Raw genomic sequence first — 23,386 nt, 5'->3', positions numbered from 1 at the left:
CCCAGAGAGAAGCACTATGCAGTCTTTTCAAACCCCACTCAGCCCAGCTGTATTATTTATTTGTAGCTCCCTTCCCCTTCAGCATTTTACTGCTTTATCTCTTATAATCTGTTCAGTATACCTTTTATGAACCTTAGTCTTCCATTGACTATGACAGAAAAAACTGTTTTCTTGGAGTACGTTATTACAACAACAAAAAAACATATTTTATCTTTTGAGGCTCTCCTACTAAAAGGAGAGGGATTTGGTAAAGACAGACGTTGGCTCAGCAGAACATTCCCCTGACTGAAATTCAAATAGACTGATTTTTCAGTCTACTATTGACACCAAGCTCTACTCAATTCTTTTGAAACATTTTCATTAACAGTTGGTGTTGTCCTACAACACATTAAAATATTAGCTATACAAACATATACACTGAATAACCATTATATCACAAAATAAATATTTCAGCATTTTCAGGTGACAAAATAACTATGATGAGTTAAACTCACACTTTAAATCATTGGTATACTAGCACATTTTCATTCTGAAAAAATTTACTTTATCAACATACAAGTAAGTAGCAGTACAATTATTTTACATTTCTTAGCTTTTACAAAGTACAATTTAAGGCATGTTGCAAAATGTTTTTTTTTCTTCACTTTTGGCTTATATACCAACTTTACTATATATACTATGGTGTTGGAAAAGTAAGAAGGAGTGTACTTATTCTTATAATAATCAATAGCCGAATTTTGTTATATGAAAAATGAGCACACTAGACTACCCTGTCTTTCAGGTAAAAACAAATGGGCTTAACTGAAATGATAATAAATAAATACGCTAACTGAAAAGGAATTAAATTTTACTCAACGTGTGACACAAAGTTTAACTCTTTATATGCCGCGTAATAAATCTCCTTTTGCCACAATATATCTATGATAGGATATATATATATATACCAAAGCCATCATCATTTGTTTCTGGTGCAAGATAAATCTATTCCTGTGTTAAGAGGGTCGTCATTGAGCTAATAAAGACCATAAATTGGTACTTTGGCAAAGCCCTTGTGTTGTGCCAAGCAATCCTTCTGTCAATTGGTGCCTAATGTTTTGTGCGAATGTGCATGTGTGGCAGAGGAGCGACCATGCAGAGAGGCAGGCAAAGAAAGCAACCGAAGCGTTACCGTAATGAGAATGTCAGAATTGTTCAAATAGCTAAATTAGCTAAAGAAGCAACTATTTTTCCAACATTTTCCACACAATGGAGTTTGGTTGTATTCTTCTCAATTCCTATTTCATTCCCAGGGAAAATTCAATGTACAGGTTTGTCCACAGCATGACAAATTATGGAATAGTATAAAGCGTTTGAGCATTTGAGTATGATATCTATATATTGGCAAGATATTGTTAAGAGTGAAAGAACTAGTCACAAAGTAATTTTTTTTTTAAAGTAGCACCCTAAAGTAATGCTTGCAAACATCCCAATAACTATGTTACACATTGGGGCCTTTTCGATTGTGTCAACAAGAACGCCGTTCTAGTCCAGAGAGTGATCATTTCCTTTTGAAACCATTTAAATTTCAGTCAACACCTGCTTGCTGCACTATAGTGAAAATGATGTCACATGATGATGTGAGTGACATATTCTTCATGTATATTCATCCCCGCACGCACCACTTTGAACGAGTCTAATTCACGTACCAGTACAGCTAGCTTGGTGCACACTATCGCTGTAGAGATTGGCGTTCCAGATTGCGCAGATCCTCAGAACGACGTCATGTCGCAGTTCACTCTGTCGACGTGACAATCGAAAAGCCATTAATAACTGCTCAAAAGATCTGTGACAGACAGTTTCCCGATATTATAGCTGAGCTGTTTTGTATAATTTTTTACACCCTTACAACTTTGACATCACAGTACATTTCAATGGGGAAAAAAATCGTTTTGGTATCAGCTGACAATATTTACCTATTGTATAGAAATTAAACTTATCACTTATCATTTGTACCAACAGTTGAAAATAATGTTTACCCAAAGTGAAACTCTGATCAAAAGCTGAAAATCAGAGATATACATATACAAGTAGATGCAGAAAATGTTCAAGATAATCCGCCATATAAAACAAATTACCTTTGAACTTTTGAGTTATCACATAAGGCCTTCCAGAGGCCTTTATGTATTTGCAACTTAAATGACTAAGTTCATGCTTTTCACACACTTATTTCATATTCGTACAGTATTCAAATTTAGAAGAAAGAACTTATCCAACCATTAGATTAGTATCTTAAGTTTATGTATATTGCATGTACCTTCACTATGATATTAGTTTGAGAATTAATTCTTCCTTTTACCAAAAAGTTTTACAATGTTTTGTGCATTGAAAGAGTAGGCTAATCGAGAAATGGCGAACTGAAAAGAGCATGACTGATGAGTTGCCCATTCACAACTGCACGTCTATGTATTAATTTCTTTTGTTTCAGACTTTCTCTGATCTTTCTGTACAGCGTTGCAGTTTTCTATGGATGCAACTGTAATAACAAAGTTATCTTTTTCTTCTCATCTGACTTATAACCTATATATACAATAAATAGAGACGTTTCGTCTAAGACTTGAAATTGCACTAAAATTCATAACAAAAACTGTATAAAAGTAAAAGTGAACTGAATATCAAAAGTAATACCCAAAGTAAACAATATGGAACTGAATATAAAACAAAAAATTGTAATCCTTGTAGCATAACAAAACACATTTTTATAAAATTAAGAAACTTTCTACCCCCTAAACTGAATATCAAAAGTAATACCCAAAGTAAACAATATGTAACTGAATATAAAACAAAATTGTGTAATCCTTGTAGCATAACAAAACACATTTTCTAAAATTAAGGAACTTTCTACCCCATCGTCTACTGCTTGAGAACAAAAAATGGCATTTATAGCTCATAGCATTTAAGACAGAGTTAATGCCTTTCTGGCTAAAAAAAACCCAGCAATATCTGATCAAGATTTAGATTTACTAAACTACTAGTATTATACAACTCTATCTAGATGTCATATCAAAAGTATAAAAAGGGAATGGCATATCACAGAGTTTACATTTACATTTAAACTTTTAACTTCTTACATGTACAGTCGTATTGAATTTTTCTTGATGCCATGCCATGCAGTCAATAACACATTGAATGCCCATTGCTTTGGCAACAATTAATCTCAAATACATGTACATAAAATATTACAAGTTTTTGCATCAGTTTGCTTGGTAGTGTCTTTTATGAGTGTATAGGTGTAAACGAACCTGCAAGATGCAGTATTTCAATTATAACCATACAGCGTCTACTTCAATCATTTCAAACATTTGCACAAGAGAGGCTTTGCAATTATAATTGCATTGTTGAGGTCTAAAGAAAACCGGGTAGTTATCTCTTGACTTTGTATTCAATTGTTAAAGGGATAATCTCGCGTTCTGGTATCGATGTAAACTGAATTATCACAGAATCAAATTAAATTTAGACTAAATGTTAAGAATTACAAATAATTTGTACCTGCGAAATGATTTTGGCAGAAAATAATGGAGCGATGAGAAGTGAAAGATAGGATAATCAAGCTACTTGTATATATACCTACATATACACATAGTCGTCTGAGCTATAACATGCAAATGTGACTTGTGTTTTCATCTGATAGTGATTTTCAGCAAATTTTCTGTAGGTCGTTAATAGTTTGAGGTTCTGAAGAGATCTATTGCAATATAAATAATTTAGGATTATTTTGAGCCGTTCTTTCAAAATAGAATTTTGCTAGCAGAACGCAAGATTAGTTAAAAGCTGAAGTGAGGATGGCCCGACTCAAAACATACAGAACAAAATTGTATCTTCCAAAAATGGAAAGGTGGCTTTATCTACTGAACTCTCCAATTTTTACTATCTTGACAAATTAAGCCCTATATACATGTAGTCCTGAGTTAAATTTTAGACTTAAATCAAGTATCCTAAGATTTTATTTTACGTGAGATTTTTACACAACCAATGAAGCCTGTCAGATTTGCCTTTAAGACATATGAAACTATCTAATGTGCACGCCAGCATCACAGTGACAGCTCATAGATTTATTACAAAAGATTTACTCAAGTAAAAGAGAAAAGTCTTATGGAAGATAGAAAAGTAAGTTCATCGCCACAAGAGAGAATGGAAATATATGGAAAAATTCTAGAGGAAGAAAAAGATTGCCTCATAAAACTCCTCTGTAGAATCACAGTTTTAACTTTTAAGTTGATCAAAACAGATGTGCAATCTGTTTGCGGAAGCTTTGAGGAAGATATAATAGTTTCACATTTGCATGAGATTACATAGAATTTGTATTTATAATCAATTTAGCATGGCAATTGAATACATTTTTTCAGTAGGTCTAGCTCCTACAGTATGAAACATGTTAAATAATAACACTTGGATGTTACAGATTATTTATTCCTCCCAAGCTACTCTCATAAAGTTCTCCATCTTCCTGCCAATGACCTCTTGTCTTCTCACGCATCTTTGGCCATAGCTAATGCCACTTGCGAGTCCTTTCTTGGAAGTACACAGCGATTAACTTGCCCCACCGGCAGCACGTGCATATTCATTAACACAGTCCAGCTTAAAGTGCAAGCACAACTAGCACAATACACTATAAAAACATGTTAGTAACTCTCCTACAGCACATCGACCACGGTGCTAAGCAAGTCTGGATGAATAGCATATTCAGTCCTCTATAAGTGCATCCAAAACGAATGGAGTGATAAACTGAACTTTGAAATCCAAGTACAGCTTTATACAATCACATCTTTACTGTGCTGCATCATGAGCTGTTACTCCGCCCCGATTGTCGATCCACAGCATGGGGGTGGGGCGTGATGGCTCATTCGTTAGGACCCCCTCCTCACTCAAGGGGCACTTTCTCTGAGCTGCCAGGGGGCAGGACTGGGTAAATAGGGGCAGGGGGGAGAGGAATGTTGCTGAAATCCATCAGAGTTGGAGGATGGGAAATGCCATTTCTTGGTTCCTGAAACAGAAATGAAAAACAAATATTATCAGCCATAAAAAAGCTAATTAGTCATTCCCATTAGACGAGAACCTGCAATATTAACCTCTATTTTCAGCCAAATTGGTCCCTCAGCCTTGTACTGTGGGATCAATTTGGAGATGCAAATTGATGTACAAATGGAATATTAAAGCTTGTTATATAAAATTCTTCTCATATCATGGGGGCAACAAAAATAAATACAAAGAAAGAGGACCAGCAAGATTACCTTTTTATAATGAGATTTTTGTTATAACTGTGCTCTCATAATGAGATTCCATTATTTTTTTTAATCAATTTTTTTTGTGCCATTTCGACCACATAAAATCGCTCGTGCCCGTTCTTAAATTTGTTATTCTTTACTTCTATATGACTTCCATTGAGAAGTATAGCATAATTATAATGATTCAAATAAATATTTATCCTTGAGATTAACATCCAATATTCTACCATCTGTTTGTGAAAGCATATGACTGATGGTGCTAAAATTAATTGGTCTATTTCTTATGAGGTTTCTTGTGGCATCTGTATACAGTATCTCTGCTTTGGGCATTCATTTTTTTCTCCATTGGCAGAAAACTACACAACCCTATAATGATGAATCCCTATAGGGCAATTTGTAAAACATTTCTTTTTGAATATTTTTCCCCACTTCATGCATATTATATCTTTTTTTGTAAGGTTTTACAATGATGCAAGAAATCTACCTTAAGTTTGTTCATTTATATCAAAGGGCAATCCAACCTTTGTACTATTATTAAATTGTATGAAAGCAGAAAAAAAGATACAGAATGTCAAAATTTGAAATCAATAGGACCAATAATAAGAAAGTTATGAATGAGATCACTAGAGCTATGCAATTCAATTAAATTGTGTACAAAATATCATTAATATCCGTTTTTCTCCCAAGTGCTTACTCCCTTGGGGCATTACTCAAAATATATTATGGATAGTATATTATTGTAGATCCTATAAAAGAGGAAAAAAAAAAAAGATTTCAGTCATTTTATGTATTTGAACAAATAGGAAAGTTGTCTGGCATTACATCACAGTGATATATGACCAATTCAACCAATTTGAAGCTCCCATACATGTACATAGTAATAACAACTTTCAAAAATTGATAAATTTCTTATTTGTTGTCCACATTTGTTCAAACTTTGCTTGACTGATTTTTCTGCTTTCTTTTAAAGTTGTTTGCCAGAGTGTATTAAAGTCCAAGAATTTCTATAAAGTCTATGGAACAGAAATTGTGACAAAAATCTATGCCCCCCCCCCCAAACACAACTAAGAACTTGTTAGTAGTTCAAATCATTTCATGTTTATTTTTTTTGAAAAATTTCCTACCAAGTTTTCCATCAACTAAAGTAGGTGAGGGGACAAAAGACCTGTTGAATAATTTATGCATATTTCGTAACCAAAGGTTTCTCTTGAGAACTCACAAGCTTGCTTTAGGCTTGTCTAACATAGCAACTGTTAATCCACGATATATTTATAACAAAAAGTGAATTCCATCCAGAGAGTTGCAATTAGTGATAACAGGTGAATTAAACAGCTAGTAACTACATGTAGAGGTTCTGGAGCAAAACATGCATAAATTGAAGTACATTAGTAAATATGCGACACGTTGGTCAATATATTACTTTACAAGAGGGATTTTTTGCGAATTTTAAACCGATTGAGAAGGCTGCATATATTGCACCTCACTCTGTAGGAAAATATCAGCCATTGTCTTTTAGTGTGTACATGTAAATTGAGCCATCTTGGAGACTGCATGCGGAAATACCATACCTTTCATCACACAAGACTTACCCTGGGAATAGGACCCTGGCAGCAGCTACAGCAACCAAGACCCAACAAGCAATGATAGATGGCTACACAGGTCACGAGGAGCTCCAGGCATGACACCAGGGCAGCTGTAGCATCGTACAGCATATGGGTGCTCTGCAAGATGGATGAGGGAGAAGAGAGGGAAAGAGGGTGAGGGAGAGGGGAAGAGAGGGAAAGAGGGAGAGGGAAAGAGAGAGGGAGGGAGAGAGGGAGGGAGGGAGGGAGGGAGGGAGGGAGGGAGAGAGAGAGAGAGAGAGAGAGAGGGAGAGAGAGAGGGAAAGAGGGAGGGAAAGAGGGAGGGAGGGATAGACAGGGGAGGGGCGAAAGATGAGAGGGAGAGGGAGGCATGGGGCAAGGAAGGGAGAGAGAGGGAGAGAGAGGGAGGGAGAGGAAGAAAGAGAAAGAGGGAGAGAGATAAAGGGAAGCAAATATAAAGATACAATTAGGGAAGGTTCACAGAAAGAGGGAAGGTGAAAGGGATGACAGACAAAAAGAAAGGAGAGAAGGGAGAGAAATAAAAAGGAGAACAAATAACATACAGTCATGTACTAGCCATAAGGGTTTTCATGCTGTATCACTTTTTTTCCAGAGTTCAGATTACCAAATGACATTAAACAAATGAAATGCCACAATGATTTCATCCAAATCCTTCCTTCAACACAACATTCATAATTCATACCATTCATTCCATCTACGGTACATATATTTCCATCCTCCTGAGATTTACAGCCCAGTTGAAATGAGCCTACAAATTTTACAGATCCTTAACCTGACCTACATTATGACACTAAATCTTGTAGCCATACCTCTTGGTCTCCGGATGTAAGAAGTATACACAAGATAACATAGAGCCAATCTTGCCAACGTTTCACACCTACTTCCTATGAAGGAACCTCGCAAGGTTGGCTACAGTATACCAGGGACACACAACATTTCAACAACTTTTTATAAAACAAATCATTTATTTTGACTCGGGATGTCTTCTCCATGGCCAAGACACAATTTTGAAGAATCGTAGATTTTTTTGTCTCGTATTACGTTACTGGAAAAACTCATTAAAAAATGTCAATGTTTGCTCATACCCATTTTTGAGCGTTATATAAAATATCCGTTTGTATGTACTGTTAACTCTAAATATGACCTGCCCCCTCTATCCCCCTGCCCCATATTACAAACTGATAGCTATAATCTTACAGTTCACTATAAGCCATTGACATTAATGTGTTGACAAATCAAGGCTATTTAATGTGACTGCCCATATCAAATTGAAGTATTACATTTACACTACAGAGGTGAAATGATATTACAAGGTCTATGCACTCGACCATTACAAATATTGAAATTGTCTGTATGAAGCCATAAAGTCAAGGGCATATACATGCACTAGTATTGAAAATGGAATGTTATGTAACAATATATAAAACCTTTATAACAAATAGGGATAATAGTTTTGTGAACCTGCTCCACTCCTGGAAGAGGGTTAGGAGAAACTGAAAATAAGTCCCGAGGCACATTCAATCGTAACCTTGTCTTTCAATATTTTTTTTCCAGATATCAATTAACTTCATAATTTTGGGTAATCAGGGTCAAAATGATGTAGACTAACACCATGGGACACAACAGCAATTTTCATCATCAGAATTTAAAAAATATACAAAGTATACAACTCAGGTCATCACCAAATTAACCCACAAAATACAAGTCTTGAATTGTCAATTAAATCATGAATCAATTACCTCTAGGATGGAGCATTCACATGTATTTGCTTCCATAAAAGTAGCATGTCCCTGTGTCACCACGACCACTGAAGATGCCATACTTGACACAACGGAAAACAGAAGATAGAGACCAATCTAGAAAAGAAGGGGAAAATAAAGTTTAAAAAGTTACATACCGGTATATCAATTACGTGTACATGATGACCCAATATTTGCTAGAGCAACATTTGCACAGGCTTTTTTTTGGTCAGAGATGTAATATGCTAGGGTTACAATTGCAAATATATTATGATACAGTTTAGGGTTTGGGTTATACGCCTAGTGTTTGGGCAAGGTTTGGACTGTAGGAAATTTTTGTAATGTATTTTGTAATCAAATCAAAGGGACTTGGTAACATTGTTCAGATGAGAGAAAATGGTGCTAAGGTACTGTAGTGACTTCATTGCTATCAATCAAAGATAATCTGACAGTTTGAGTGAAAACAGACCATTATAAATGATACAAAATAGGGGAAAACAGATCTGATTGATTCCTGAATTCTCCCAACTACATCATGACAATTTAATTTAATTTTACGTGAATTAAAATCGTCACCTAACAATGAATTGGCTCTATATATGTATACCATATCCAAACATCAAAGTGTTGGAAAAACGGTTGAGAAAATTCAAAAATTGGTTGGGAGAATTTACTGTGTTGGGGTGTTGCACAGTGATGCCTTCACAAAAAACCATAAATATCTTCTAGTTTGAGAATTTTTTCAGCATTTTGTGCATGTTAGTGGGTTAGTAATTTAAGTACAAAATCTTGCAAGAGTGTCATTTGTGAAGCATATTTGCAAAGAATAAACTGGGATTATTAATATTCACCATGAATGTTTGTTGCTTTGAAGTTGAAACACCAAATACACCTCCAAACAGATACACCTATTGGAAGAAAAAGCAGAAGAAACAAAACAAAGAAACATAATATACATGTTAACAAAATGATCGACACAGGACCTCCACGTTTAGAAATAGAAAACATTCAGACTAGGAGCTAGGCAAGCTAAACTGCAATTCTTTTGAACACAAATGATGAAATACACATCTAGGCCAATCCTTTCTTCAATTCTTATGGCAAGACATTTGTTTGGCGTTCAACAATAAGGGATAGAGCAACGTCGATCTGGCGCTGCTCAGTGGCTGCCAGGCTCACGATCAATTGGGCAAAAAGAATTTCCGTTTCGGTTTAATAAAATTTGGAGTGGACTATTAGGCTATTATTATTGTTATTATTATTATTATTATTATTATTATTATTATTATTATTATTATTTCATGTCAACATACATGTATGTATACAAAACAACAACACAAGATGCCAACTATCTAATGCCTTGGGCACGACCCTGGGAGAAAATTTATGACAAATCTCTGAATAAACAAAAAGTTCATACCAGATTACATTACAGTGACACGACCTACATATTTTGGCCAACCAGAGAATATCATATATCCAGGGACCGCATCAAACAACTTTGGCATTTAGAAGGATTTGTAAAGAATCTCAATCATCGTTTCTTCAATAGACTATTTTTGTAATGTAAATCAAATGTAATTATGCATTGTTGTCATGTGCCTCATACAAATATTTTCATTCACCTGCTACAAGTAATTGTATAGCCAGAATGCAAATTACAGTGTTGTAAGGTAGGACATACCATGTCCAACCTAGCAAAAATTAATGCATTATTTACTCAAGATTTATATGCATTAAATTTGATTATATTATGAAAATGGTGAATTGCTAAAACAACTTACACCTGGTTTAGGAAGTTCATTGAACTCTCTGCTTTCAAGAGCTATTTTCTGACCTATCTATACAGTGCGTCCCAGAAAAAACGAAACCGAGAACTATCGATGTTTTATCATAAATTAATCACAATCATAATTAATAAATGACACATATTTGGAAAGCTTAGATACTCCTCTTTCATTTGATGCAAGTCATATGATGCATTTTTCACGCTTTCCAAATATGTGTCATTTACTAATTATAATTGTGATTAAGTTATGATAAAACATCAATGATTCTCGGTTTCGTTTTTTCTGGGACGCACTGTATAGAAGCAGATAAATATTTTTTGGAAGAGGGCTATAATTATTATCAGGAGGGTTCATTGTCCTGAGGAGGCGGGGGGGGGGGGGGGGGGGGGGGGTAGTTGCCCTAAGGGAAAGTTGTCCTATGGCAGGGCTCCACACTCACTTTTTTCTTTAAATTCAAAGAGGGTGTGAGCTGAAATATCTTGGGTTTGAACACATGAGCTCTATAGAGGTGAACAAAATAATAATTTGAGAGGCCAGGGCCCCATTTCACAAAACTTTGACAAATGACAACTTTTGCTAAAAGCCAGTAAAATCCTTGCTTCTGATTGCTTATCAGCTGATTTGTCATTGTAAAAAGGCTTTGTAAAACGGATCCCTGGGCTTTGATTTTGTGCCCCCATTTCTCCAGGGTGCCTGTCTAGACACAGACACTTGTACATGTCATGTAGTTGTCCAAAAATCAATTTGTTCTGGGGGATCAGAGATGCCAGTTAAAATTGATCAGAGGGCCTGAAAATCACCTAGAATGAGCTATTTTGTACACAAAAAAGCCAAAACTATGGTCTAAAAATATATATTGCCAGGGCCTGAATTCTGGCTATATTGCCTGAAAATTGGCATCCCTGGGCGATACAATGTACAGATGTTAAAGAGTGATAGTCCAAGGAGTACACTGTATTTTTCCTCGATATAGATACTTTTCAAACTCAAAGAGCTACCAATAGACTTACCAGTCCGGCCCACAGGGGCAGGTCCATGAAGTATTGATGTGAATGCAAGACCAGGGCCAGAAGCCCCATCACGGCTGTCACCGAGCCACAGAGAATCTGCAGAAGCCCCGTCATCTTGCCTATGCTGGAGTTGTAGCTGTGGTAGGCATTGGCAGAGGGGGTGAGGGGTATGTAGCTGCCTGCAGGGGTGAGTTGGGTGGACCCAGTCCCCCCTGATCCGCCTCCGTATTGGCTGGAATGGGCATGAACGAGCATCGTGGGGCGACTGGTACGCGCGATGTCGCCCCCGACTTCAACGTCCCGGGCATTCGAGTTGGATGGCATCGTGGAAATGTTTTCTTCTTCTTCACGATCTGCAGACATAGAAAAAAAGATTACCGATACAAATGTTATCAACTTATCTGTCTCCTGGTTTACTATTCATAATATTCACATGACATTTACCGTCATGATTGCCTCCTAACTTATTGCTACAATATCATAAATTTGAACATATAAATTAGTGCTGTAACATTACGGATATCTCCAATTCCATTTAATTGCCAGTCAAAACCTGACGGTTTTCGGTTAAACGATTTTTTAATATCATTTTTTTACCGACTGTCGGCAGCAAGCCAGGTCCGTGTGAAAAAGCGGGAAGGACTTTCATTTAACTGCGAAGTGCATTAGAAGGCACCGATTTGTGCTTGTGAACTTGTCACAAATAATAGTAACAATGTCGTTTTTAGAAGAATGTGTAAGATCATTAATGTAAATTAAAAACAGAAGGGTACCTAGGATACAACCTTGTAGTATACTATTTGTTATAGAAAAAAAATTGAGGAATTATTATAAACTACATATTGAGATCTATTACAAAGATTACTTTCAAACCAAGATGACAGACAGATTGGAGTGTTGTTCTAGTGGTGAGTCAACACACAGATTACTGAGCCGGGAGACATTGCCAGGCATAGTGCCAGGTGGAGGGGCATACATCAAAACTTAAAAAAAAAAAAATTTAAAAACCGGGAAAACGAAACCGTCCAATTGAAAACAGAATCCGCCATGGGCGGTTGGATACCGGACGGTTAAACATTTGATTACAGCACTAATATAAATGGACTAACTCGATCACTAACACGAACTGGGTAAGTTAGTTTGACCGTCCTATAAACAAATCTTGTATACAATAAGTAAAAGTGAAAACTTGAATCATCTCATGACAGACCAAGCAATTTTGGGGAAGTACAGGTATATCCCTTTTCTCTTCATCTTGATCTTCATCAACTCTGTCTGTCCGTCTCTCTCTGTCTCTCTGTCTCTCTCTCTCTCCCTCTGTCTCTCTCTCTCTCTCTCTCTATCTCTCTCTCTCTCTCTCTCTCTCTCTCTCTCTAATTGCTGACCTTTCCTACAATACACTGACCTGTCTCTGATCTTGCACAGATATAGAGCCACTGCAAGTTCAACGAGTGGTTACCACTTTGTTATAAAGCCTAGCTTGTAGCTAATTAGCCTAGAAGGCTTCGATCTAGATGAGCAAATTAACACACTGCAGTCATCAATCAAACAAACAATACAATCATGATGCTGCCTGTATACTATAAGCATTGCAGGGGGATAAATTATTGCGCAATGGTCTTCACCCTTGTACAGGGCTCAAATTAATTTGTTGTCCACGGGGGCTCTTCCCAAAAAAAAGAGCCCCCGTGAACCTTCTCACGGGGGCTCTTTTAGTACTGACGGGGGCTCTTTTTTATACAAATATCCATTGAATTGGTACCTACATGTATGATACTCCTCAATTATTAGCTATTTCATCATTTTCATTTTAATCAGCATTTTCCCTCTTACATATTTATAAGCTACATAGCTGCTACTGACTTTCATCCTGTGGTGACATTCTCTCGATTTTTTCCCGTTCTGCACATTATTTCCTCCTCATTATTCGGAGCAACCTTTACATTCTTTCTTTACTGAGCCGCGTAGCGGCGAGGCGATTTTGTGTGTGTGCTATTTTGTACAGGCGCGGATCCACGAGCCGATTCTACAGGCCCGCCCCCCCCCCCCTAGCCTCCCAAACTGGTAAACAAAAAAAATAGGATAGTAATGTAAATTTTACCTTAAAAAATAAAATAAAAAATGCTCACCTGCCAGTGACACAAATGCGGCATCAAAATATTTGTGCTTCTCTGACCATTATTAAATGCCTAAAACCCCTGAACCCCCCCCCCCCCCCCCACACACACACCAATTTACGCTTGCTACCCTCTACCTGATCCTAAATACTTTAGCCCCCCACTTTGATTAACGTTCCGTGGGGCCTGTGTATATAATATATACGCATACAACACTGATCTTTATGATGTCAATAACGTGACATATTTTCTTCACCCCTTGCGAACGAGAAAGAAAACAAGGTCATTAAAAGGGATTAAGCGACAAATAATGATTGTGATTCAAATTGATGCGAATATTTGTTTGAATAAGCACTGCTTTTCACCCGAATCTTCTTAGTAAAACAACTTTTACAAAAAGTTTAGACGTTCCATTCAATGTAAAATACTCATTAAAGAATACACTTCTCCTAATCTGAAAGTGATCTTACAACAGTGGCAGATTTGCATGGCTGAGATTTGTAAAAGTCGTTTTTACAAAGAAGATTCTGGTGAAAAGCATTGCTTATTAAAAAAAAACCTCAATTTGAATCACAATGATTATTTGTCGCATGATCCTTTCATTAAATAACCTTGTTTTCTTTTTTGTTTGCAGGGGGAGAAGAAGCTATGTCACGTTAAGAAATCATAAAGATCAGTTGTATTATGAGTATATACATATGATACCAGAACAAAATGTTGATTATCAAAATGTCATATTGGAATACCTCTACAAATACCACATTGTCTTTAGCCCGTATCAGTATTAGTATGAGCCAATATAAAGCTATTATTCTTTATTCAGTTCAGTATAATGCTTTTGCTCAAAAATAGTTTCGCTATTTTTTTAGGATTGAGACGCTAAGAAATGGTTTGAAAATGTACATTACACAAACCCTGAACTATTGCAAAATGATGGTGGTTCTCTCTCTCTCTCTCTCTTTATTTTAATCATGCATTATCAACTACATATAAAGCAGCAACCAAAAACTTAGGGTTATCTGAGATAGGTGAAAGTAAGAGTTAAAAAGAAAGTCATGCTAAAACGGCGCTTCACCTCCCCCCCCCCCCCCCCTGAAAAAATAAAATAGATTAATGGTCCTCCTCTCCAGCATCCCCCCCCCACCCGCTTTTATATTCAGCTCCAGCAGACATGGCGCGGCAGCGTGCACACGTACCGTTACAAACGGCGCAGTAGGCCTATAACCACTGCTGACGGCGGCACTGCACTGCGAGCTGAATCGGTAATAATAAAAAACAAGAAATCTTGCACGCTAATCTACATGTAAGTTCCATTTCATTGGTTTAAGGTTTGAAAATTGATACTCAATATTGCGTTAAAGTTATAAACGAAAAGATAATCTTTATTATATCCACGGGGGCGATTTTTAATTTTGCAATCGCCCCCGTGAGCAACCTGACGGGGGCGATTATGTAGCTCACGGGGGCGAATCGCCCACCGCCCCCGTGTATTTTGAGCGCTGCCCTTGAGAAAGCATGAGGAAAATTAGCAAAATTTTAGGAAGACTAGGCACACGTACATGTAGTCTGCTTCGTCATGCATGCCAGTGATGCCATATCATGTGATAAAAGTACTGTATACAATTACAGGGCCATTCCACAATAATCTGCCCCGTTTTCTGCATGATTGCCCACCCAAATAAAAACCTACTACCTTGAAGACCATATAAAAAAAGAAAGATCTGTAGCGTGGACATTAAAGAGTGCATCTGAGCCAAGAACATACGATCTACACACAAAATCTAGATCAAGATATTTAGATCAAGTCATCACAGGGACAAAAAAAAAAAAAAAAAAAATTGCAAGAGCTACTCTTCAAGCTTGCTTTGCATTAAACTCTATGCAAATTTGTAGGGGCTTTTTATGACTTCGGGGGCCCTTTTATGACTTTCAGGGGCTCTTTTGGCATTTTGGGGGCGACCGAGCCCTGAGCCCCCATGTATCCCCCCCCCCCCCGAGTCATCCAAGATATATAGAGGAGGCGCGATAGCTCAGTCGGTAGAGCAGTGGTCTCGTAATCCGGTGACCCGGGTTCGAAACCAAGGCGATGCGCTAATGCCCTTTGGTAAGGCATTAATTCTCATTACCAGGTCCCTCGGAGAGGACCTAAAGCCGTCGGCCGTCTGGTTGCTTACTTACAAGCATTAATGCTTTCTTAGCAGTCAGGTAAAATAACCACCACCATTCCAATTCCAATAGTCTAAAACTCTAGAGCGTAGTCTATAATAATAATAATATTTGCATTTATATAGCGCTCATTACAGTAAATGTATCACAGCGCTTTACATATCATATACATATATAAGAATATCAGTAACAAAATAACTTATGAACTGATTACATTTCCTGATTACGCATAAAAAAAAAAAAAAAAAAAAAAAAAAAAAAAAAAAAAATTGTCTTACAAAATAACTTATAAACTACATGTAATATTACAGGTACAGATTAAGTATTAAATAGAAATGTCTTAAGGGACTTCTGGAACTGAGAAAGGGATGACGACGTCCGTACGTTCTGGGGGAGGTTGTTCCATAGGCGTGGTGCAGCAGAAGAGAAGGATTTGTCACCTGTACATGTATTGGTCCTTGGAACTGCGAGTAGTGCTGGGTCATTGCTTGATCGGAGCCCTGGTCTTGCTGTTTGATGCTTACGTAAGAGTTTCGTGAGGTAGTTGGGAGCAGAATTATTAAGACATTTGTATGTAATAGTCAGAATTTTGTATGTTATGCGCTTTTCAACGGGGAGCCAATGAAGTTGTTGTAGGAAAGGTGTTACATGGTCGTACTTCTTGGCCCGAAAAACCAACTTTGCAGCACGGTTCTGAGCTCGCTGCAGACGCTTCACATTTAATGCAGAAGTGCCACAGAGAAGGGAGTTTGCGTAGTCGATCCTAGACGAGACGAGCGCTCTCACAGCATGCTCACATGCAGACTGGTCCAGGAAGGGCCTGATGCGTGCTATGTTGGACAAATGAAAGTGAAGCGAACTGGATAGAGATGACACGTGGCGATTCAACTTCAGATTAGCGTCAATCTCAACACCCAAACTTCGGATAGAGGTTGAAGGCTCGATAACTGTACCACCAATGGTCAGAACAATCCCTGATATGAGATGTCGATAGCGTGGACTAGCAACAATAAGGAAATCCGTTTTTTCAGAGTTCAGTTTCAACATGTTGCTCTTCATCCATTGTTGCAGATTGATGATACACGCAGATAATGACTCAAGAGCAGCTGTCATTGCATGCCTGTCCTTTGGATCGACAGAGATGTACAGTTGCACGTCATCTGCATAGATGTGGTGTTGTATCCCTGCATGATGCTTGATGATATCAGCTACAGGATGAGTGTATAAACTGAAAAGTTGAGGACCAACCACTGAGCCTTGTGGAACTCCGAATCTCAGAGGTTTTTGTTCTGATAGCTCATTCACAACCTTCATCCTGAAGCTTCTGTCTGACAGGTACGAGTCAAACCACGATCTCACCATTCCTGAGATGCCAAAAAGCTTGTCCATACGCTGTAGAAGTATTGTGTGGTCAACACAGTCAAACGCAGCAGACAGGTCCAGGAATACGACAAAGGTAACCAACCTGTTGTCCAATGCTCCCAGAATGTCATTTTGTACTTTTAGAAGAGCAGTCTCTGTACTGTGCCAACGGCGGTAAGCTGACTGGTTCTCAACGTTCAAATCATGTTCGTCCATGTGGTCCGAGAGTTGAGACAATGCAGCCTTTTCAATGATTTTTGATAGAAAAGGGACGTTTGAGACAGGCCTGTAGTTCTTCAGATCTTCCCTATCAAGATTGCTCTTCTTGATCAGTGGAACTACCACAGCTTCCTTCAGTGCTGAGGGGAAGACACCGCTACTCAATGATGTGTGTACAATTGATGCAATATATGGAAGAAAAGTGTTAATGTTCTCTTTCAAAAGCCACGTTGGTAGTGCATCTAGCGAGCATGTCTTATTTGGTGAAGAACGTATTAATTTGCAGACCGTCTCAAGAGTCACATTGTCGAAATCTGACAGTTCGGTGATAGGAACAGAGGCATCCGTGATCATCCCATCATCATTACAGGTGTCCGTAACTCCTGCATTACCTGTCATAAGACTTGCTCTAATCTTCTCTACCTTCTGTTCAAAGAAAGTAGCAAACCTCTCTGGTAGTGATGTAGTAGAGCTATCAACCGGTAGAGCCATCGGTGACCTGTTCAAAAGCGTATTCAGAACATGGAACACATTCTTTACGTCTGCACTGCTTAACTGTTCTGTATAGTACTTTGATTTCTCTCTTTCAATGAGCTTGCAGACCGCATGAACCTGGGAGAGATATTGCTGGCGGCTCTCGACTGTATGCGACTTTCTCCAGCGCCTTTCAACTTTACGCCGAAGACGTCTTGCCTGATGAATTTCATCTGTATACCACGGAGGACGAGAGCGAAAACGATGGACACGCTTAGTCGCAGGGCAATGCTGGTCAAGTACTTCCAAAACAGTTTCATTGTAAAAGGTCACCTGGTCATCAACATTCCCATCAAAAGGAAATTTGTGAAAAGCCTCAGTTATGCTGGCGATGAAGGAATCCTTGTCTAGATCACGAAAGTTTCGACATAAAGATGTTGCCGGACTCTTTATTTACCTACCAGATCTGCAGTCGGATCTTGGTCTTACTGTGCGGGTTATTGAGCAACAGGGTAGACCTAGGCATACAAGCCATACATGGTAGTAGTTGGTAAGGCCTAGATCTATACTAAAAAACTTCACATTCAATGTTTTCCGTCAAGAATTTAGTTTAATCATACCTGCATTGTACTTGTATAGTTTGTACATGCAATATATGTTTCCATATATCCCTTGTAAATACATGTAGTTGCGTGGTCCTATGGAAAAAATCTATTCTGTCATTAATAGCAATACTAATAATATCAGTACTTTTTACTTTTACTTTTTTTTTTATCTGTACTAGTTTATAGGAGGGATTAGACCACCTTCACTGGACAGGTGGTTATCTCATCAACTCATCTCTCAATTCATGAATTAACATAAGAAAAAGAGGGTTGTGGAGGACCATTGGTCTATAGTCTAGAGCCTTAGAGGGAGCAAGTAGCTACAAGTACGACATAGTGTGGCTTTAAAGTTTATGAAATCTTATTTACAAATACAATAGGGTCTACAGAGCAAATTGGAGAGGATCGAGCTCGCGCTCCAAAGATAGATCTAGAGTCTAGGTAGATCTACAGCCACTTATTCTTATTTTTATTAATCAGATTTGTTTAAACTTTCACCGACCTAGCCGTTAATTCCTCTCAAGTCTCATTTTCTTTCTGTTTCTATTAAAAACCAACATAGACTCTAGACCTAGATCTAGATTCTAGATCTAGTAGGGTGGAATTCCCCTTCAACGATTTTCTGGAAGTCAGCAATACACAACCACGGCGTGAAGAAAGTCACATTCATCGATCGATCCAGCATCTCCCACTCCTTGACCTTACTCAACTCATCATAATCATCATAGACTCTATGAATTTATGATCTAGTCTAGATCTAGTAGAATCTACATCATTACATGATGTACGTGCGAAGGTCTATATACAACTTACAAGTTTTTTTTTTTTTACAACTTACAGTTATACAGACAGTTACACAAGGTAAAGGCTTCATTATCTGAAAATCTTGAAAGATGAAATGGCAAACGACAGTCACATGCACTCTCTCATTCTCAACTCTCATCTCCTCATCTCAAGACAAATTCACTCACTGACTTCAAAATCAATAAATAAATCAACTTACCACTGAAAATGTAGACTTCGGACCATCAGGATCCAAAAATAGGGTTCAAATAATGGAAACTCGTTGATAAGATCTGGACTCGCGAAAGCAAACACTAAGATTAGATGATTTCGTCGTCAGTCTCAGCTTTCTCCAAGTGTTATTTCCCTTTTTAGTGCTCAATGTTTGTTTGAGTGTGTGTGTGCAGAAAATGTAAAGCTCTAGTCTACAGCTAGCTAGCTATGCGCGTGTACTTAAAATTTCGCAATATTCATTCTTCCCAGGTCATGCAAACAGCTGATCACCTTGCATGTACACTGACAATGCATTACACAATACAAGAGAGAGCATGCAAGTCGCTCATGCACAGTGAGAATTTTCTGCTCGCGACCTCGATACTCCACGTGGGAAAGTTATGATCAGTGGACCCGTTCATTCAAAAATTAGAGGGGTGTATATATCAATCATATCAAGCTCGAAGAAAGGGGAAGACATTTGAATAAATTTTAGAGCGATATTGTAAAAATCATTTAAAAAAAAAATGTTTTGGGAATTGTATAATAAACGTATTTTTAATCTAGTCAAAATGATGTCCATGATTCCTCCAAAATATAGGACGTTTTAAATATTTCGAGGTTTTTAACAAAAGAGAAAACCCTCATGAATGATATTCGTCACGTCCAACTGACATGTACACAATGCGGTCAAAAAATGTTTATGTTTTGTTCGACCCCAGTAATTTAATGTGGAGCGCGAGCTGGCTGAATGTCAAATTCAGGGAAGCATACATGTAAATCACAGAATTCGGCGCATCCGGGGGCGCATCAACATGAGCTAAAAATAGCATGAATAACCTAATAATGATGCCTGAGATACTCGTGAGCACTAATATACAAACCGGGATAGATAGTGTTTATTTTTTAGGAATAAAAGTCAACCCGGAATGTAGGTCAGTTCTGTGACCTCGAGCTTCCCCGAACCCAAACAGGTAAAATATGTAAACAAGACAAGTGAACTCCTTTCAAGGAACAGATGTTATTTTTATTGAATAAGATATGCTCTAAATATAGCCTTTCCAGACTTTCCAGTCTTATTATAATTTAAAATCTCTATAAAAGCAAAATAATAGGACTTTAAAGGTATTACAAAGTTTTGGTAAATTTTGAAAATTGGCAGGATAGTGATTCTTTACAATTTTGATATATCTGGATGCCCCTATGAATGTATTATAAGCACGACAAAATTTAGCCACTAAAACACTTCTGCTTTCGAGAAAAAAATGAATATACAAATTTACCGGTGCTCCCGGTAAATTTTGATAGCGCCTACGACTACACGTTGGTAGCTGCGACCATGAAAATCTCAGAATATGTAGTTGTGTTGTATATTCCAAACGGTAATTGCAAATCAATCGATTTTATTCAAAGAACATTGTTTTATAGTTTTGGTTGGTTGGTTCTTCGTTTAGATGGCGCTCTTCAATCTCAAAGATTATTTGCGCCAGTCAATTTCGTGTATAGGTTTGGCGTGGGCTTCGGAAATCAAGCCCACGAGCGACTTTCCTTGGTGAAATGAAATTAATAGTGATATGGTTTTATAAAAATAAAAAAAAAAATAAATAAATAAAAAAAAAGCTGCAATATTAAAATTGCATAAAATGCACATAAAAGGCGAGATGGGAGTTAGTTGCAATTGTTCATGGAAAAACCGCAAATACTTCATTTTATATATTATTACAGGATCGACATAAGTTAAGGGGATCCCTGATAGCTTTAAAAGCTATCTAAAACGATTAGTATCGTATATGTAACCCAATAATTCACGAGTAAAAATTGGGTTAGACATCAATAATTGTTTCAGATTGGGGTTGTTCAATTTAATCCTTTCTTTTAAGAGACGTCTATCTTTGTCGTATTTTGTACAATAGAAAATAAAATGTTTAATTGTTTCATCTTCTTGACAAACTTCACAAAGACCAGTATCGTGTTGGTTAATTTGAAAAAGGTAATAATTTAAACTACAGTTACCTACTCTTAGTTGTTGTATCAAGCATTCTTCTCTGCGAGATAGGCCTTGTCTATGTATGGGCTTTGAAACGTCGCTATGCAAAGCATATAAAAATCTACCGTGTTCTGCATTGTCCCATTCTGCTTGCCATAATTTGTTATAATGGATCAAACGAGAGGCTGCCAATTCACTTCTTGTATTTGGTATAACTATGTCCCTTTTCATGGCTCCTTTTTTGGCAGCCCGATCTACGATCTCATTGCCCCTAATATTGCAATGTGACGGAATCCATTCAAAAGCAACACAAACATCCTTAAACTGCAAAATATTAATTATGGATAAAATTTCATTTACAATAGCACATCTAATAAAGTATGAATCGATCATTTGTAAAGCTGACAAAGCGTCGCTAAAAATTACCACCGAAGAGGATTCAATAAATGTATTAATCCACTCTAGTGCCATTAGTATGGCCACTAGTTCTGCTCTCATAATACAGACATGGGATAATCTAAAAAATTTCACCACATTATAATGAGACACATAAAATGCGGCTCCTGTCTTCCCATCCTCGAGTTTAGAACCATCTGTATATATATGTAAAAACCCATTCCATGAATTTCCAATGCTATCTAGAACAATCGATTTTATTTCAAATGGAGGCATTTCCTTTTTTTGCACTTTGCCATGGTGTTCGAAAGACACTTGTGGTCGTGCTAACCGCCATTCTGGGATTTTCGGCAATAAGTTGGTTTGCCCTTCCACCACTACTTCGTCTCTAAAGGATCGCAGTTTAAAAGGTCCTTCTCCTATCTTCCATTCTAAGTTATTTAAATCATAGTCATCACCCAATACTTCTTTTTTTGGGTGGTTTAAAGTACTAGACAGTAAATAAACTCGAAAGTTATCATTTAACAACCTTCTACGATATCTCAGAGGCAGCTAATCTCAGAGGCAGCTAATTTATAGCTAAATTAATATATTGACCTTGAGAGGGCGCTATACAACATAAAGAGTTTATTATTTACAATTTCATCACTTTAGACTCGATTTCAACCGCGCCAACATCACTGAATATTGTAGGATCGCATTTGCTTCCAATAATGTTCATTTGAACCAAGTTCATGACCCCATACCAAAACTTTGTATTACCATTAATATGACGGGTATAATAATAATCCTACAAATAACAACAACAGTAATGATGAAAGATACTAATAGGCCTAATGATAATAATAATAACAATAATAAGTACAAGATAATAATCATAATAATAATAATATCAATGAGAAGAAAATAAGGTCACTGAACACTCCTTCAAGGGGGCACAGATCCATTGCTCCCACCTCCCCCCCCCCCCCAATTCCAATCGCAGACTTGGTGGTTAGGGAAAAAAAAAATATATATAGGGCCTATAAGTTCTATACTCCTTTAAAATAAGCAAATATTCATATATTACTTTGTACCCTTCCTACCTGCTTATTTGGGATACTGTTCTTTTTTTTTTAATCGCTCACCAGAATCATTTTTATCTGAATAGTGTGCCCATAAATTATGGTCGCATGGAGAGTAGGCCTACCAGCGTAATATTTCAAAGAATAAAACAAAACAAAAGCCGCATTAAAAAAAACAAAAACAAAAACAAACAAAAACGCCTTTATAACGTTACTTAAATATCTCTAAATTTTGTGTAGGAGAGACCTAACCTTCCTCACATATATATAGTCGGATATCGGGGATGGCAAAAGGAAAATGCATATGAGTGGCGTATCCAGACTTTTTACTCAGGAGGGGCAAAATATCGAAACTGACAGTGATATAATTATATAGTTCAGCAAATGAAACTAACAACTTTTTAAGGGTCATTTGTTTCACAATGGGGGGGGGGGAGGGGGGGGGGGGGTCAAGAAAGAGATATTGCCGCAATACCCAAAACTTCTTTTGGACAAGAAAAGGCGAATAAAAAACCGGAATTTATGTTAGATGTCACAATGATTGCCTAATATTGTGCAAGCAGCGTTTCTGCCATAGTTAGAAATCGGTCAGGAGA

At 37.3% G+C, this 23,386-nt stretch overlaps 1 protein-coding gene across 1 annotated transcript; it reads right to left on the bottom strand.

Moving 5' to 3' along the window:
* Positions 1 to 1,267: 1,267 nt before the first annotated feature.
* LOC100893176 lies at positions 1,268 to 19,679 on the bottom strand. Its single transcript, XM_003728539.3, has 6 exons — positions 19,351 to 19,679; positions 11,405 to 11,757; positions 9,456 to 9,512; positions 8,605 to 8,721; positions 6,851 to 6,982; positions 1,268 to 5,020 (listed from the first exon to the last, which is right to left on the bottom strand). Exons 2-6 carry the CDS (start codon positions 11,726 to 11,728, stop codon positions 4,898 to 4,900), a joined length of 753 nt encoding a protein of 250 aa, XP_003728587.2. The 5' UTR covers positions 11,729 to 11,757; positions 19,351 to 19,679; the 3' UTR covers positions 1,268 to 4,897.
* Between the last annotated feature and the right edge of the window lie 3,707 nt (positions 19,680 to 23,386).

This window comes from Strongylocentrotus purpuratus, unplaced genomic scaffold (genome assembly GCF_000002235.5).
Source record: "Strongylocentrotus purpuratus isolate Spur 01 unplaced genomic scaffold, Spur_5.0 spur5_scaffold_7, whole genome shotgun sequence".
Taxonomy (NCBI): domain Eukaryota; kingdom Metazoa; phylum Echinodermata; class Echinoidea; order Camarodonta; family Strongylocentrotidae; genus Strongylocentrotus; species Strongylocentrotus purpuratus.
Note: the sequence above shows the minus strand (reverse complement) of the source record. Positions and strands in the feature narration are given on the sequence as shown.